The 18444-nt window shown below is 39.1% G+C and overlaps 2 protein-coding genes across 4 annotated transcripts in view; one reads left to right on the forward strand and one right to left on the reverse strand.

Moving 5' to 3' along the window:
• The window catches only part of tubgcp6 (tubulin gamma complex component 6), a 57003-nt gene that overhangs the window by 21123 nt on the left and 17436 nt on the right, over positions 1-18444 (forward strand). For all 3 annotated transcript variants that reach the window (XM_072241376.1, XM_072241375.1, XM_072241377.1), the window contains exons 8-14: positions 2804-2913; positions 3020-3111; positions 5011-5150; positions 5636-5785; positions 8977-9058; positions 16496-16584; positions 17861-17976. In XM_072241376.1, coding sequence (XP_072097477.1) covers positions 2804-2913; positions 3020-3111; positions 5011-5150; positions 5636-5785; positions 8977-9058; positions 16496-16584; positions 17861-17976 — 779 coding nt within the window. The remainder of the gene's footprint in view (positions 1-2803; positions 2914-3019; positions 3112-5010; positions 5151-5635; positions 5786-8976; positions 9059-16495; positions 16585-17860; positions 17977-18444) is intronic.
• The window catches only part of selenoo1 (selenoprotein O1), a 47756-nt gene continuing 40600 nt past the window's right edge, over positions 11289-18444 (reverse strand). Inside the window, exon 10 of the transcript XR_011882945.1 lies at positions 11289-11708. The gene's annotated coding sequence lies outside the window, so the exon portion shown is untranslated. The remainder of the gene's footprint in view (positions 11709-18444) is intronic.

Below are 18444 nucleotides of genomic sequence, written 5' to 3' on the forward strand. Positions count from 1 at the left end.
CCTCCGTGCTTGAAGTCATTTCCCTCCAGTATTTTATCTATATTGGACTGAGTTTGCCAGATGTATGACAAATACAGCTAACTGCACATACCCTTTGTGTAAGGAGATGAAGGATAGAGCTGATGAGGGGATCTCTCTTTCATTATGAGTAGATCTACTTGTCATTATGGAGAGGGATTTAATTTTTCTTTATTAGACTGCAGGATGTGGATTCTCTTGCTAAGGCTAAGATGTATCCTGTGAATTCCCTCCTTGAACTGTTGCTTTCCTTCTGGAGAATATATCCCACTGTGCTATTGGACAAGGGCTTTAGACACAGAAGTAATGAACGAATGGCAGTATATTTCAGGGTTTGGTTTGGCTTGCATGCGATTCAGAGGGAAGCCTGCAGGTAATAGAGTGAATTTGTTGCCTTTGTCTTTAGTGGAGGTCTTGGGTTTGGGAAGTGTTGTTAAACTTGTGAGCAGCCGTCTATTCTGTCGATCCCACACACTGCAGTGTGTAACTGGTAGGGAGTTTGCTTAGCATAGTAAAGAAGGTGTCAGTTAAGCAGGCTATTTTGTCCTCTATGGTGGCATGCTGCTTGAGTATTCTCCAACTGTTTCTAGATAGCTTCCAGAGGCTTACTTCTTTGTATTTGGTAAGATATAACACAAATTAGACTTAAATGTTGGTATGGCAGATGTTAAAGAAGATGTAGACTGTGGGAAAATACTGTGAAGTTCATATTGAAAGAAAAATCATGAATAGAATTCAGTCTAGAGTACCGGGTTAATACATTTAGGCAGGAGAAACAGAGCAGTAGAATAACAATAAATAATTGGACATTGCAATGTGGAGGAACAGAGAAGTTATTCATCTCAACGCTTCCCCAAACATAATGGGGCAGGTAATAAAGGTTAGACTGCATGTAGGATACTTAATAGTTGAGGAATAGAGTACAAGAGCAGGGAGATTGTGAAAGAACTCCATAATGGTCTGGACCTAGTCACATTTTAATGGGAGAGAAGGTACAGAAAGGATTTATGTACAAACTTCTTGTCAGGACTAGAAGATATGAGGAATGGAAGAAAGATTGCATAGACTGGTGTTACATTGCAGCAGAGCTCTGAAGGTTTAATTGAAATATGTAGGATAATCAAGGGGGAATGAAGGAGTAAGGAACTTTGGAGAAATTAAAAATAACAAAAGACATTGATTAAAAATAATTAGCAAAATATTAATTGGGGAATTAGGTGAAATTTAATTGCTAATTGGTAGACTGTTGTGTAAAGAAGTGGAAAATGGCATTGTGTTGAATAATTCCTCTTCAGTTGAAATGGAAAGTGAAAGAGGTTTTCATGGGTCTTTAAGGGAAAGGTTACGAGGATGTCGGTCTATGCTAAAGGCTGCAAATGTTGTGGGTTTCTGGGAAGAGTGAATTTGCAATATTTAGAATTATTTAGAATTTGCAATATTGTTCACAGTACATGGGATGAAATATTCCATCAAACTTATAAAAGAGCATAATTTTGCTCATGCCACACCCTCCGTCCTAATGATTAAAGTCGTGGATATTCAGTTTCAAGGAAAAAATGTGCATGGCAACGGAAAAAGCTGATGAAGCAAGACTCTTGAATCTCTGTTGACAGACCAGAAAAAATTAACTATGAGAAACTGGCAAAAGGGTTGTCATTTACAAGTTGAGTTTTGGGATCAGGCCACAATTGCCTGCATGTGAGTTTTTAAAAATGGAGATGTTGAGATGCAACGTGGAGTAGGCCCTTCTATCCCTTTGAGCCGCGCCACATAGCAGCTCCCAATTTAACCCTAACTTAATCATGGGGCATTTCCATTGACCAATTACCCTACCAACTGATGCATCTTTGGACTGTGGGAGGAAACCGGAGTAGCCGGAGAAAACCTATGCCATCCCGAGGAGAACATACAAATTCCTTACAGACAGTGGCAGGAACATTGTAATACCTGAAATTTGGAAACTCAGGTTTTTCTTATAATAAGTGTGTGTACTGAGAAAGCTAGAGATGCAGTTGTGCTTGTTGTTTAGTACAGAAGGTGGTACTTGAGCCATGTATTCCATCAGGGGTTCTCAAACTGCGGTCCACAGACCTCTTGCTTAATGGTATTAAACCTCTTTTTCTACCTGTATTCCGATAAAGCATTCATCTCTTCATCAGTGCAACCATAAATTTACTAACACACACAAAACACTGAGGAACACAGCAGGTCAGGCAGCATCTATGGAAAAGAGTATATAGTCAACGTTTTGAGCTGAGACGCTTCTTCAGGACTGAGTAGGAAGGGGGAAGATGCCAGAATAAAAAGGCAGGGGGAGGGGCAAGAGGCTAGCTGGAAGGTGATGGTTGAAGTCAGGTGGGTGGGAAAGGTCAAGGGCTGGAGAAGAAAAAATCTGATTGGAGATAGGAGTGGACAATGGAACAGTGGGGAATAGAAGAAGGGTGGGTGGGTGGGATTTGTTTACTGGAAGGAGAAATTGATATTCATGCCATCAAGTTGCAGGCTACCCAGACGGAATATAAGGTGTTCTCTTCCACCCTGAGAGTGGCCTCATCTTGGCAAAAGAGGAAGCCAAGAATTGACACATTGGGACAGGAATGGTAATCAGAATTAAAATGTACTACACGATCATTCCTACTGTAATATTTTATTGATATGTCATATTAGGCAAACTGCTGAACGTGAAATAAATGGATATCGGATGAATATTCAACAGTAGTTCAAATTTGTTACTAAAATGGTTTCTTTAAAGTTTTAATTTCTGCACTTGTTATTTTTTTATCAGGGAGTAAAACTGTTATCCTATTTGTACAAGGAAGCTCTAAATAACTGCAGCAATGAGCACTATCCAGTATTGCTCTCTCTGTTGAAAAGCAGTTGTGAACCATATACACGGTAAATAATAATTTAACTGTAATTTCTTTCTTTTATCTGATTCAAGGTAATCTGTACTGCAGTTTTGTGCTTTTGTTCCAGTAATAAATTTGTGTTTTGTTTTTAGGTTTGTCTATGATTGGGTTTACAGTGGTATTTGTAGAGATGCTTATGGAGAGTTCATGATACAGGTGAATGAAGACTACCTCAACTTCAGAGGTATGGCAATTGAAATTAAAATGCAAATTACATAGCAAAAGTAAATTATAAATTGTTTGCAGTGAAGTTTTTATTACTTCACTAAATATGAACACAAGATACTGAAGATGCTAAAATATACATGTGGCTGCAAAACTAATCCAAAATCAAAATAATTGCTGCTGGCCTGTGACGGCCACAGGATTGTTATACTTGCATGATGCAGCCCTCAGCTCCAATGAAACGATTGTTCCAAGGAGTCGAATTCTTTATTTCAATCCTTTATTAGCAAGTATTCAATCTTGAAGCGATATCAAGTGGTCAGCAAAGATATGACCTCCGCTGGTCCGAAGCCACAAACTGCAATGGAATAAGCAAGAATACATAACTAATTCCCTTCACTTTTACCATGCTTCTATTCATGTGGCTAGCTACTATTATATACGCACAACACAGAATACAAAGCAAATATCGAGCAGGTACACGGCTCCTACAATACACAAAATGCTGGAGGAGCTCAGCAGGTTAGACGTCAATGGGGGGAAATAAACAGCTGGTTTGGGGTCAGGACCCTTTGCCAGTACCTTTTTTGCCCCTTTTACAATTTCTTTTTGGTGAGAATGCTACAGCACAAAGAAAGAAGATTTTGGTTAATTATGCCTCCCTGGTAAAGCAAGGCTCACCAAGGTTGCATGAATTTTAAAGAATTAACTCCACTGTTTCCCTGCAAATGTTCATGCTTCCAATTCCTTTGAAAATTACAATTGAATTGCTTCCTCTGCCCTTTCATACAGGTCAAAGCAGCTCACTATATAAATGATCTTCCCTAATTTTGATTTTCTATGCCTAGTAACTCTTATTTAGTTTTAGAGCAGAGACTACTCCCTGATTTGTAAGTCACCTCAACATAATATAGAATTAAAAGCGGTAACTTTCCACACTTGTAGTTCTTAACCATGAAAGAGAAGCATATTCTACCTGTGTTTCTATAAATGAAAGAAGATATATGGGCAACAATGGAATGTAGTTACTAAGGTACCCTCTTTCTGGGAATTGCCTTTCAATCTTTCTTCTAAAATACAGTACTGTACAAAAGTCTAAGGTACTCTAGCTCTATCTGTATATCTACTATGGATAGAATACCTTGAACTTTTGTACAGTATTGCAGTAATTTTATGTATTGCACTGTACTGCTGCTGGCACAAAAAAACCAAAATGTCATGACGTATGTGAGTGATGATAAACCTGATTCTGATCTGGGTCACTATTGTGGACTGAGACTGGGAAGGGGGAGGGAGAGGGGAATCATGGTTGGGAAAAGGGAAGGGAGAGGGGAGGGAACTAGAAGCACCAGTGAGACATTCTGTAATGATCGATAAACCAATTGTTTGGAATCAAATGACCTTGCCTGGTGTCTCAGGGCTGGGTGTGTCTGCAATTGATCCAACTCCACCCCTGGAACTCCTCTGCCACTGTCCCATGCCCCTTCCGCGGTGCTTCTCCCTCATCATTTCCAACATCCTTTGCTTCCGCCTGATTTATGAACTCTCTCTCCACTCCACGTAGACAACTACAGTACCGTGCAAGGGTCTGAGGCCCTCTAGCTATACAGTATTGATGTGCCAAACACATTTGCACAGTACTATACTTAACACAAATCATAGAATTTTTTGTCTAAATTTACTAGTTTCATTTTTGTTATCTTTTCATTATTTTAAAATGTATTGATTTTGGAAATAGAACATTTTTGTTTCCTGTTATAGATGATTAGCGAAATATATTTAGTTTTGAAATAGCTGATGCGTAGATAGCACAGTGTTCTACTGCTTAAGTATTTGAAATTCATATTGCTGAAATTCTTCAGAACTGCTGGAGTTTTAGATGGAACGTATATTCATTCATTATTTTAACATTTTACAGATAAGCACTACTGGACGCACGGTTATGTTCTCGCTTCCAAAGAAGTAGAAGAGTGTGTCCCCCTTTTCCTTGCTCATGTGGCTTATGACATCTACCTATGTGGAAAGACAATTAATTTGCTGAAATTGTGCTGCCCAATGGTATGGGATTCTCTTTGAAACTGCATCTTAAAGAACAAACGAGTTGCTATTTGTATTAAATTGTGTGTTGGCAGTATGGAAATACTGCTGTTTTAAACCTCTTTGCATTGGTTAGTGATGCTTATGTGTGCACCAAGGAAACAATTAAAAGGCATATTAGTATGTTTCAGCACAAATGTTTCATAATTTTAAGCCATGTTCACAAGTTTTAAGCACATATAGCCAAGTTTTAAGCAATTACAGTATCTCAGTTTGTGCCTTGACAGATCATGTAGGTAAGTATGGACGAGAAATTAAATGTTAGACTTTATGGTATTTTGACTCACAAAACAGTGGAAGATGCTATGTGTGAATCCATTATTAATATTTTATCATTTTTGGAGAAATAATGATTTATTTATGTGTAACAAGTACCTTTGTTGATCTCTTCAGGATTGATTGACTTTAAGAGAATTATCTGTATTTCTATGCCTGTCTTTTCAAAGCATTATATCTGCTGGTCTGACATTCCTGTCCCTCGCATTGCTGTCACTTTTTCCCTGGAGGAATTGGAGGAAATAGAAAGAGACTCTGCTGTTTATGTCAGTCGAATGGAGAAAATAGCTCGTTACAGTTCTATCAGCAGAGAGGCAAAGGTGAGTAGAAATTAATGTATCCAATAGATTGTAAGTTTTAGACCTCCAGAAAAGTAGAATTTATCAGTTCAATTTGAAAATGAATATTTGCCTTTCTGTGTAATGGTGCTAGGTTTCCATTTTTATTTGAAATTCTTATGGGGCACACAGTAGTTATGATTCTGGGCTAGAAACTCAGTTCTTTATTAGCAATAATTTCAATCTGTGTAACTGTAGAATTTAAATTTCAAATTATTTGATCTGAATTTAAATAAAAAAGTAATTGTCACCAGAAAATTGCCAGATTGCTGTAAAATTGTCTGAACTGTCTTCCCTTCGGGAGATGTAATCTTTTGTCCTTACCCAGTGCTCACTTCTAGGTATGTTGTTAGTCCTAGAATAATGGTTGACTATAGACTACAGTTTTAAATATCACTTAGTTACAGGTTAACTAATATGTTCAAATAAAAACACAAGAAGGATAAAACTGATGGTCTACCTGTCATCAAACTACAGTCTGGGGGGCTGGGAGGGGTAACCTATGGTATGCAAGTCCAAAATGGCACATGCAAAATTTTGTTGGCATGCAGTATGTAGTGCCACCCCTCGATTCTTTAAACCTCACTCATAATAGAAAGATATATAATGAATTATCTTTATTGCAAAATGAAGCAGTGTATTTTTTTATTCATAGCTTTTCCTTAAAAAAAATCATAATTATTGTTGTGAATTCAATGATTACCTCCGCTCAAAATTACCATGGCATGTGTGAGAAATTTTTTTTAGAAGATTATTGCCAATTTGGGCACGCGCTTTCAAAAATGTTCGCATACCTGACCTAGACACTGAAACAAGAGTCCTGTCTTCATTTTGGATTCCTCCATCATTGTACTGCATGCCACTACTGGGCATTCATGAGTGCTAAAGATGATCAGTATTCAGCCACAATTTGTTACCACATAGCCTGGCATATTCATCATTCTACAATTACTGCCATTCCAGGGAATCGAGTCTGGTCCAACAGGTGGATGGCAGAACAGTAGGACGTGTGATGAACATCACTGGTGATGCAACACGGGGCTAATGAATGTTAAACTGCATTCACAAATAGAGCCATGTCATCTCACAACCAACAAATCAGATCAAAACTCTACACTTCTGCCACATTTAATTGTGCATCAGGATGGATAATTAAATAATTAATAGAAAGACGTGACTCTCTTCTCCAGTTCTTAAAGATGGCATGGCCCAGCATGTGAATGTTTCATAACAAGAGTGAATTACTTGCAACTATGTTCAAACAGAAGTGTGGGGTACATCGTCTATCTCTGTTTCCTCCTCCCACACTTTCTCCATTCCCACTGAAACAAGTCTTCAGCAGACTGGATTTATTCCATGCAATGTCAAGAAACAGCTGACTGCACTGGTTTCAGGACCAGACAGCATCCTAGTCAACAGTCAGTACCATGGTAGCTTAGGGGTTAGCGCAACGATATTACATCTCGATGTGTTGGAGTTCGAGGTTCAATCCTGGCATCCACTGTAAGCAGTTTTTGTACATCCTCCCCATGGAATGTGTGGATTTTCCCTGAGTACTCTGGTTTCCTCCCACAGTCCAAAAAATGTACCCGGCAGATTAATTGGTCATTGTAAACTGTCCCATGATTGGATTGTGAATCGGGGTTGTTGGGTGGCATGGCTCGAGTGGCCTATTCCGTGCTGTATTTCTAAAATAAAATAAAACATCCCAACTATAATACTGAAGATATACAACAGAACTAGTAGTGCCTTAAGCCAAGATGTTTTGTCAAATTACAACAGTGGCATCCACCTGTCCATATGGATAACTCCATGAAAAGTTTCAGCAAGTTTATCCAGCTATTCATAGCCTTATAAATCTACTCTCAGTCCTCGTTGAAGTGATGGAAGCTATCATTGTCAGTGCTATGAAGCAACACTTAATCACACAGGACTTGCTCACTAGTACTAAGTTTAGGTTTCTCTTATTACATTGTCTTTCCCTCATTGTCACTGGATCTAGCAGCAGGAATATTGATGAGGAGTGCATTGGAATACCCTCATCGGAAAGATTGCCATGGTCGAAGAAGGTAACTCATCAGTTACAAGGCAGCTTGTGATTGACTCCAAATGCCAGTCTTGCCATCCATGTATACATCTCCAGAACAGAAGAATTTTAAAAATAAGTTTACATCTTGTGAAACTGAAATTATTTGAATTTTTGGAGACTTTTTGGCACAGGAGCTCAAAAGATAAAATTACCATAGAAGCTCATGGTAACAATCATGATGTTAAAAATCAAATTTATTGATATAAAATGAAAAGATTTTGCCTTTATAGGAAACATTTTGAGGGGGGAGTAAGTTAATGATGGATTGTGTTGATGTAATAGAATGAATGGCATTGATTAATTGGTGTTTAGATTGTTGTTTATTTTTCTGGTCTTGGTACTCTGGTGTGCTGCAGTTGTATATTTCTGCCTATTTAGAAATGTATCCTATCGGGAGATACTGCACTCACCATGCTTGTGACTTCATCTGTGTGAAAGCCTTTATTAATGATGTATTTGGATTATCTATAGGCTTTGGAAATTTATCATCCTGTTAAACAAGTCTATGTTTCATTCCCTCATTTAAATTTTTTTTTTCCCTACACATGAATCATTCCTGTATAACATGCTGCGCTATTAGAGGCAGGAGCAGAATCAGGCCATTCAGCTCATCAAGTCTGCTCATCCATGATCATGGCTCATTTATTTTCTCCCTTAGCCCCATTCTCCTGCCTTTCTCTGTAACCTTTGATACTCCTACTAATCAAAAACCTATCAAACCCCACTTTGAATATACCAATGAGTTGGCCTTCTCAGCTGTCTATGGTGATGAATGCCACAGCTGGCTAAAGAAATTCCTCAAACACGAGGAAATCTGCAGATGCTGGAATTTCAAGCAACACACATAAAAGTTGCTGGTGAACGCAGCAGGCCAGGCAGCATCTCTAGGAAGAGGTACCGTCGACGTTTCGGGCTGAGATCCTTCGTCAAGAAATTCCTCCTCATCTCTGCTCTAAAGGGACATCCTTCTATTGGTTTTTAAAATTAAAAAACTGTATTTGTATATTCATTTTGTTAGTGATTCAAATCTTAATGAATACATGATTGCTCCATGTTGTTGATAAATCAATAATTTATCTTTCAGAATCTGAGAAAGGAGATTGCACAACAGGAATTGATTGTACAAGCTCAACAAACAGCTACGAGAGCCATGGCTACATTCAGAGGTACGCCTAAATCGCAAAGCTAATTGTATTTTTGAAGCAATATTTTGTAGAACATGATTATAGTATACAAGAATCTAGTTGTAGTTTTAAATACGGAAATGTTTTTCATAATTGCTCCAGTGTCCTGGTTTGGGTGAGTTGAATTCTGGAAGAATTTTCCATAATCTTCCGATCTACTATATTTCTTAGAGGACTGGAAAATGGCACATAATATTCTTGCTTAAGAAGTAAGGAAGTGTCCAGTAGTTACAGACTAATAAGTGTGAGGGAAACTGTTAGAACCTTGAAGTTTGAATTAACAAAAGATAAATTAAAAAGCAAATGGTGCTCGATTAACCTGATCAAATCCTTTGAGAGAGGAACAGAAGATTGCTGTAGGGAATGCAGTAGCTTTTGCCCAAGTTGATTTTCTAACAGTGTTTCATACAATTCCCATACCAACTATGTCAATGGCTTCAAAACTGAAGTTAATAGAATGAAAGGTAACATGAGTAAGAACCTAAAGACAGAAAGTAGATGATCATGCTAATTGTTTTTTTCCGATTGACTGTTGATGGATAGTATTGGTTCCCAGTCAAGAACTTTGTAGGTGTATAATGATAACTTGATAATGGATGTGCAGGGTAGAGTTTTGAAGTTTGCTAATGACTCATAACGTAATGTCAGTAACAGAGAATGTCAGAGGCCATGAACTGGGAGAATGTGCAGATAATTGGCAGAGGAAATCTAATATTGCAAACTGTGCATGGGTGTATTTTGTCTGGGGGGGTATGGGGGGAATAAGGAAAGATGAGATGGAATAATTGACATTGTTCTAAATGGTAGGGAGGAGCAAGGGACTAAGTTGTAAAGGTGATTGTTGATCTGGTTGATCCCTCCTGATTGGTTAGTCTTTATCCATTTTCTTCAGGGATAATGCCTGGGTATGTCTAGTACAGTGGTATTTATACGCCTGTAGTCAGTTCCTCCTGATTTGTTAGGAAACAAAACTACTGTGCTGTGCCAATGGCCTTTGGGACCGCCTGGTAAAGGAAGCTATAGAAATAAAACTAGAGGAAAAGAATTTTAACAAAGATGAAGGTCTCATTCTAAGTAAGAACTGGAATTCAATTGTAAACAAGGTGAGAGAGCAGAAACCTGATTGGATATGGACTAATCAATCAGGAGGGATGGACTATGGGGTCAGCTGAGAAAATCATCGGGGTCTGTCTTCCCGCCATTAGAGACATTTACACCACACACTGCATCTGTAAAGCAAACAGCATTATGAAGGACCCCACGCACCCCTCATATGAACTGTTCTCGCTCTTGCCATCTGGCAAAAGGCACCAAAGTATTTGGGCTGTCACGACCAGATTATGTAACAATTTCTTCCCCCAAGTCATCAGACTCTTCAATATCCAGAGCCTGGACTGACACCAACCTACTGCCCTCTACTGTTCATATTGTCTTGTTTATTATTTATTGTAGTGCCTGCATTGTTTTGTGCACTTTATGCAGTCCTGGATAGGTCTGTAGTCTAGTGTAGTTTTGTGTTGTTTTTTAAGTAGTTCAGTGGAGTTTTTGTATTGTTCATGTAGCACCATGGTCCTGAAAAATGTTGTCTCGTTTTTACTGTGTACTGTACCAGCAGTTATGGTCGAAATGACAATAAAAAGTGACTTGACTTGACTCGAAATACCACCGGACTTGACATACCCAGGCATCATCCCTGAAGAAGATGGCAGAGTTTGTCATCAAAACGCCGGTTCTAATCAATACCTGTACCCAGCTGGAAGCCCAAGAAGAGTTTATTATAAATAAACATTTCCATTAGCTTATGCCTATAATTTAAAATTGAATTTTTTTTTTAAAAAAAAATAATGAAGTATTGTAATATCTGACAAATTCCTAATCATGAACAATTGTAGAAACCAAATGTTACAAATTGAAAGTTAATGATTCAAGGTAAACAGAGAACCCAGCTGTCTCCGGCACAGACTTGGACTTGTTCATCATCACGCTTTTATGGTGGTCTAATGCTTGGTTAGTGAATTATCTTCTTGATTGTCAGTAGAACCAGCAAAGATATGTTACATTTTTAAGGACCCTCACCATCTGGGACATGCCCTCTTCTCATTACTATCACCAAGGAGGAGGTACAGCAGCTTGAAGAAACACACTCGAAGTTCAAAGTATAGTTTATATATAAGTATATATGCAGTATACAACTCTGAGGTGCGTCTTCCATATAGACACCCATGAAACAAAGAAAACCAGGTATATTCAGTTCAGCTCAGTGTTCATTGAGCTGTGCTAATTCAGAATCACCCAAAATAACACAAAAAAAGAAACGACCAGAAACACATTATAACGTGAACTACAGGGTCCAATCCACAAGCCACATCAATTTAACCTTCCCCAAGACCCAGGTCTCCAGCACTGTCCTCTGAAAGCATCGAGGGAAAGGGAGACCATTCGAATGCAGAATCCTTCAGTTGGGAGCAGTGAATGAGACCGTCACACAAGACACCTTCCTCTGGCAGCAGGGATCACGAGGCTGGTATACAGCACTTTCATCGGCGAGATTCAGGGAGAAATGAAGTCGATTGTGGGCTTGCGCCCTGTTTCCAGGCTTCTTGGCCTCAAGACTGCACACCTCATGGAACCCCTTTGGAGACAGCAAAGCACCAGATCAGTCAATTGGCCTGAAAACTCACTACCAAAATGTAGATCATAGGCTCCAGCATTAGCAGATCCACGTTTGAAAGAAAAAGAAGATGTGAAAGAAGAAGTTTCATGAACTGTGTGGAAGGTGTCGGCCTTGGTCGTGTTGTTCATTGGTGCCATCTTCCAATTTTCAACGTTTTAGGAACAGCTCCTCCTTTGCTAACAGATTTCTGAATGGTCCGTGGACTCTTGAACACTACCTCACCATTCCTCTTTTGCATTATTTATCTTTTTTATTGTGGCTTTTAATAATTTGTTATGCCTGCATTGTACAGCTGCCACAAAACAACAAATTTCAGGACTAATATCTGTGGCAATAAACCTGATCTGATTCTGATTCATCTCCTTCATCTGGACAGAAATTGAGTAGATATTGTATATCGTAGACTGTTTTCCTTTGATTGAATGGGCTGAAGGCCATTTGGCTCCTGCAGCAGGTGGCCAATTTCGCTATCAAGTTGAAGTGAAGTTAAAAATAATGTTCACATATTGGAATGTTGAGACCACAGAAGCTTACAGATATTCAGGTACTGTGATGAACAATTGGTGGGACAATCCCAGAACCAAATCCATTGTCCTGCTTTCTTCATATATACTGTACTGTGAAAAAGTCAGCCACATATATATTGCTAGGGTGCCTAAGACTTTTGCACAGTACTGTATTTGTCAGTATGTACTGGAGACAGGGTTTGTAAATCTGATGGGAGCAAAGGATGTTGGGAATGGTGGAGCGCTGCGGGAGGGATGTGAGACAGGTGGCAGAGAAGGAGTGCCCGGGGTGGGGTGTGGGGCGGGTGCAGACTCACCCAGCCTTGAGACACTAGTTAAGGTCATTTGATTCCAAACAATTGGTTTATGGATCATACAGAATGTCTCTCTGCTGCTTCCTGCTCCCTCCCCTCCACCTTCCCCTTTTCCCAACCATGATTGCCCTTTCCCTTCCCCCTTCCCACTGTCAGTCCACAATAGAGACCTATATCAGAATCAGGTTTATCATCACTTACATATGTTATGATTCTTTTTGTGGCAGCAATACATTAAATTACTACAGTACTGTGCAAAAATCTTAGGCACCCTAGTTAAACATAGCTATATATATGTACCTAAGACCTTTGCACAGTACTGTACCTGCATATTGCTTTGATTTGAACAATTATCTGCTCCTTGAGATTTTCAAAAGCCACTACCAGCAAAACATTCCATGCTAGGCATTAAAAAAAACCACATCCTGATTTTGTCTCCATTTTTGTCACAGCTATTATATTATTGGCTCGTTATCCCTGACTTCCTAACCAGAAAAAAAACAATTATTTCATTATTCACTCTGTTAAAATCCTTAACCACAGAAAATACCTTTGGCTTCTCCTGCTGCAATAGAAAAAGTTCCACTTTCTTCAGCTTCTCCCTAAAATAATATTTCAACCTGTTGCTCGCAAAGTTTGACAAAATTCAATCAAATTTTATCAAATCAATGTTATATGTCAGTGATTTGGATGATGGAATTGATGGTTTTGTTGCAAAGTTTGCAGATGATATGAAGATAGGTGGAGGGGCAGGTAGTTTTGAGGAAGTGGAGAGGCTACAGAAGGACTTAGATTAGGAGAATGGGCTAAGAAATGGCAGATGGAATACAATGTTAGGAAGTGTATGATCATGCACTTTGGTAGAAGAAATGAAAGGGCTGACGATTTTCTAAATGGAGAGAAAATACAAAAAAACTGAGATGCAGTGGGACTTGGAAGTCCTTGTGCAGGGTTCCCTAAAGGTTAATTTGCAGGTTGAGTCTGTGGTGAGAAAGGCAAATGTGATGTTAGCATTCATTTCAAGAGGACTAGAATTTAAAAGCAAGGATGTAATGTTGAGACTGGTGAGGCCTCACTTGGAGTATTGTGAACAGGTTTGGGCCCCTTAGAAAGGATGTGCTGAAGCTGGAGAGGGTTCAAAGGAGGTTCACAAAAATGACTCCAGGATTGACTGGCTTGTCATATGAAGAGCATTTGATGGCTGTGGGCCTGTATTCACTAAAATTCAGAAGAATGAGCGGTGACCTCGTTGAAACCTATTGAATGGTGAAAGATATCGAAGAGTGGATGTGGAGAGGTCGCTAGATTTTTGATTGGTCAAGGCATGATGAAATGCCAGTGCAGACCTGATGGGCTTAATGGCAAGTTCTGCTCCTATATCTTATGGTCTAAATGCAGTCATTAAATTGTAAATTTAAGGTCACAGATTAGAATCAAAGATAAGATCCCCAAATTGATTGTTAAAACAGCAAATTATGTTACTTATACAAAATTGACAACTTTAATTGACTTATGTAATTTACAGAGGAGTATACAGTTATCAATTAAATGTATTATGCTGAAGAACTGAAATATTATTTCATTTTGCGGGAAAAGTCACTTTATTCCCAGCACTATAATATCAATGATAGGCTAAGCTGTTTACTGAGCCAGTAATTGAAGATCATATTCTTTTGCTGTATACTGTAATATTAGGAACATAAAGATATTCGTGTTCAGCATGGCTTTGTGAAGGGCAGATCGTGTTTAACAAGCCTGATATAGTTCTTTGAGGAGGTGACCAGGCATATAGATGAGGGCAGTGCAGTGGATGTGATCTATACGGATTTTAGTAAGGCATTTGACAAGGTTTCACACGGTAGGCTTATTCAGAAAGTCAGAAGGCATGGGATCTAGGGAAGTTTGGCCAGGTGGATTCAGAATTGGCTTGCCTGCAGAAGGCAGAGGGTCGTGGTGGAGGGAGTACATTCAGATTGGAGGATTGTGACTAGTGGTGTCCCACAAGGATCTGTTCTGGGACCTCTACTTTTCATGATTTTTATTAACGACCTGGATGTGGGGATAGAAGGGTGGGTTGGCAAGTTTGCAGACAACACAAAGGTTGGTGGCGTTGTAGATAGGGTAGAGGATTGTGGAAGATTGCGGAGAGACATTGATAGGTTGCAGAAGTGGGCTGAGAAGTGGCAGATGGAGTTCAACCCGGAGAAGTGTGAGGTAGTACACTTTGGAAGGACAAACTCCAAGGCAGAGTACAAAGTAAATGGCAGGATACTTGGTAGTGTAGAGGAGCAGAGGGATCTGGGGGTACATGTCCACAGATCCCTGAAAGTTGCCTCACAGGTAGATAGGGTAGTTAAGAAAGCTTATGGAGTGTTAGCTTTCATAAGTCGAGGGATAGTGTCTAAGAGTCGCGGGTAATGATGCAGCTCTATAAAACTCTGGTTAGGCCACACTTGGAGTACTATGTCCAGTTCTGGTCGCCTCACTATAGGAAGGATGTGGAAGCATTGGAAAGGGTACAGAGGAGATTTACCAGGATGCTGCCTGGTTTAGAGAGTATGCATTATGATCAGAGATTAAGGGAGCTAGGGCTTTACTCTTTGGAGAGAAGGAGGATGAGAGGAGACATGATAGAGGTATACAAGATATTAAGAAGAATAGATAGAGTGGATAGCCAGCGCCTCTTCCCCAGGGCACCACTGCTCAATACAAGAGGACATGGCTTTAAGGTAAGGGGTGGGAAGTTCAAGGGGGATATTAGAGGAAGGTTTTTTACCCAGAGAGTGGTTGGTGCGGGAATGCACTGCCTGAGTCAGTGGTGGAGGCAGATACACTAGTGAAGTTTAAGAGACTACTAGACAGGTATATGGAGGAACTTAAGGTGGGGGCTTATATGGGAGGCAGGGTTTGAGGTTCGGCACAACATTGTGGGCCGAAAGGCCTGTATGTGCTGTACTATTCTATGTTCTATGTTCATGACCAAGGATCCCTGAAGGCAGTAGCACTGGTGGGTAAGGTTGTAAAGAGAATCTACAGGATACTTGCCTTTATTAATGAAGGCATAGGATATAGGAGGAGAGGTCATATTCAAGTACTTAAAACATTGGTTACAGCTGGATTGTTGCACTCTGAATCACCAGAATGTTGCCTGTGATAGAGAGTTTCAGCTGTGAGGAGAGGCTGGATTCATTTTCTTTGGAGAAGGGAAGGCTACGGGATAACCTGGTGTGTTTGAAGTAAAGAGAAGTATGAGAGGGACAGAACAGATAATGAGAAAATTTAATCTTAGTGGAGATGTTTATAATCACAACATAGGAGTGGATAGTTCAAGGGAATTTGAAGATTGGAGCACACTACCGGAGGGACTGGTATAGACAGGTACTCTCACAACATTTACAGTAAGAAATATTTAGATGAGTGCCTGAAATGCAGTGGCCTGGAAGGTCATGGGTGGGATCTGTATAGATAGGTACCAAATGGTTGGCACAATGTTTAGGCTGAAAGACCTTTTCCTGCGCTGTATAAGTATGACTGATTCACAACTATTAACTATGTTGATAGGTAATAACATGCAGAATGTTTGGGATACTCAGCAAGTCAAGCAGCATCTCCAGAGAGAGAAGCAAAGTTCATGTTTAAACTTTGATTAGAATATTTTTCTCTCCACAAATGCTGTCTGACACGTTGAATGTTGCCAACATCTTCTATTTTTATTTCAGATTTTCTGCATCAGCTTTTTTTTCTCCAATGATACTAAGCATAGATTATAGATTCCATTCTGAAATGCAGTTGATGTGTGGTTTTATTTAGTCCTTGATTGATCTGTTGAGCCACTAGTATTGTTATAACTTTGTGGATTTTTGATCAATGATCAAATCATTTAAATGGCACATTATCTTCTACCATTTTATACTTTAATTTGCAGATAATCAGTTAGCTGAAAGGAAGGCTTATGATGTAAAGAAACGGGAGCGATTTCTGGAGCTGAAGGAACAATTTGAAAAGGATATGGAGGTCGGTCTCTTAATATGGGTTCAAATGCCTTTTCTAAACAGGAATCCGAATCAGGTTTATTATCATTGGCATATGTCATGAAATGTTTTGCCTTACTACAATCGTACAGTGCAATGCATAAAAAACCTTAATTTACAATAAGAAATACATACAAATAAATATTGCAAACAGAGAGCAAATTAGTGAGATAGTGTTCATGGGTTCATAGACCATTCAGAAATCTGATAGTGGAGGGGAAGAAGCTGTTCCTAAAATGTTGAATTTGTGCCTTCAGACCTCTGTTCTTCCGGATGGTACTAATGAGAAGAGGGCATGTCCAGAGTGTTGGGGGACCTTGATGAAAACTGGATGGTTTTGTATGATTTCCTGTACCATCTATGATGCCAGTAATTTTTTTAATCTTGAAGAACACATCTTATTGAGATTTACCTTTTAAAGAGATTGATGTGATTAAGTACAATGAAAGGAAAATTGCAGCAATTAATATCGGTCCAATTACAGAAAGAAAACTTTAGCAAAAATCCATAAGACTATAAGATATAGGAGCAGAATTAGGCTATTTGGCCCATCAAGTCTGCTCTGCCATTTCATCATGGCTGATCCATTTTCCTCTCAGCCGCAATCTCTTGCCTTCTCCCTATATCCCTTCATGCCCTGACTAATTAAGAATCTATCAACCTTTGCCTTAAATATAATGAATGACTTGGCCTCCACAGCCAACTGTGGCAATGAAGTCCACAGATTCATCACTCTCTGGCTAAAGAAATTCCTCCTCATCTCCATTCTAAATGGATGTCCCTCTATTCTGAGGCAGTGTCCTCTGGCCTTAGACTCTATCACCACAGGAAACATCCTGTCCACACCCACATTTGATAGGTTTCAATGAGATTCCCCCTCATTCCTGTTGTCAATGAAGTACAGTTCCTCTATGTTATGGCAGGGTTTCATTCCCGCAACGCAAATAGCTTGCAAGTTGGAAATACGGACATCAGCTGAGTTTCCACTTGGCAGGTGATACCTGCAGCCTCACAACAGCCAGTGAATCTATGCTGCCTGTCTTGCGAATGCTCATTCATATATACATATGGTAGTTTAGCCATTTATGAAGTTGTGGAGGACCTTTATCTTGTGTTGTTGAACAGCTATACTATTTGGTTGTGTTTAGTGTTTACTAAGTTTTATAGAATTAAGGAACACATTATTTTAACCCTTATAAGTCAAAGAATTTGCTCATGTACTGAATTTAATTAAATGGTTTAATTTTTATTTTGCATAGCGTCGAAATGCAATCAAACAACAAGAAACTGAAAAAGATTTAATGGAGGTTCAAGCACTGAAAGAGCTTGAAGAAAGACGCAGAGCATATGAGGAAGAATTGGAGAAAAGAGCAAGGTAACTAAATGTGTGTGGAATAATCCAAGATGGGGAAGGATTTTTCTTGTAGAAACGATTCTTTACTGGCAGTGTAGGACAAGTCTGAGTCCTTCAGAGAAATTTATTGTATACTGTGGAAAGCACTGCTAACTAATTTATACAGCAGAAAAGTGTACATAATTCTGGTGACTGTGGATTCTTTAAGGTCTTAGTGTTAAGAAATATAAAATCCAATATTTTCTTGAATTCTTTTGACATGGATTAGATTATATGGATTTTGGACCTAATAACAATTGCTAATACTTACATAAATGCTAATATTTAGCTAATTAAGCAGCAATAAATTCCAGACTAAAACAGGGAGTCCCTGACTTTCTGGTAGATTCAATATGCCAAAATCAATCACTTCTGAAGCCCTGAGCCGGGTTACCCCTAGTATAGGATATGAAATCCATTGACTTAATTTGGAATGTTACTACTTTTAAC

The sequence above is a fragment of the Mobula birostris genome, chromosome 23 (assembly GCF_030028105.1).
Source record: "Mobula birostris isolate sMobBir1 chromosome 23, sMobBir1.hap1, whole genome shotgun sequence".
Classification (NCBI taxonomy): domain Eukaryota; kingdom Metazoa; phylum Chordata; class Chondrichthyes; order Myliobatiformes; family Myliobatidae; genus Mobula; species Mobula birostris.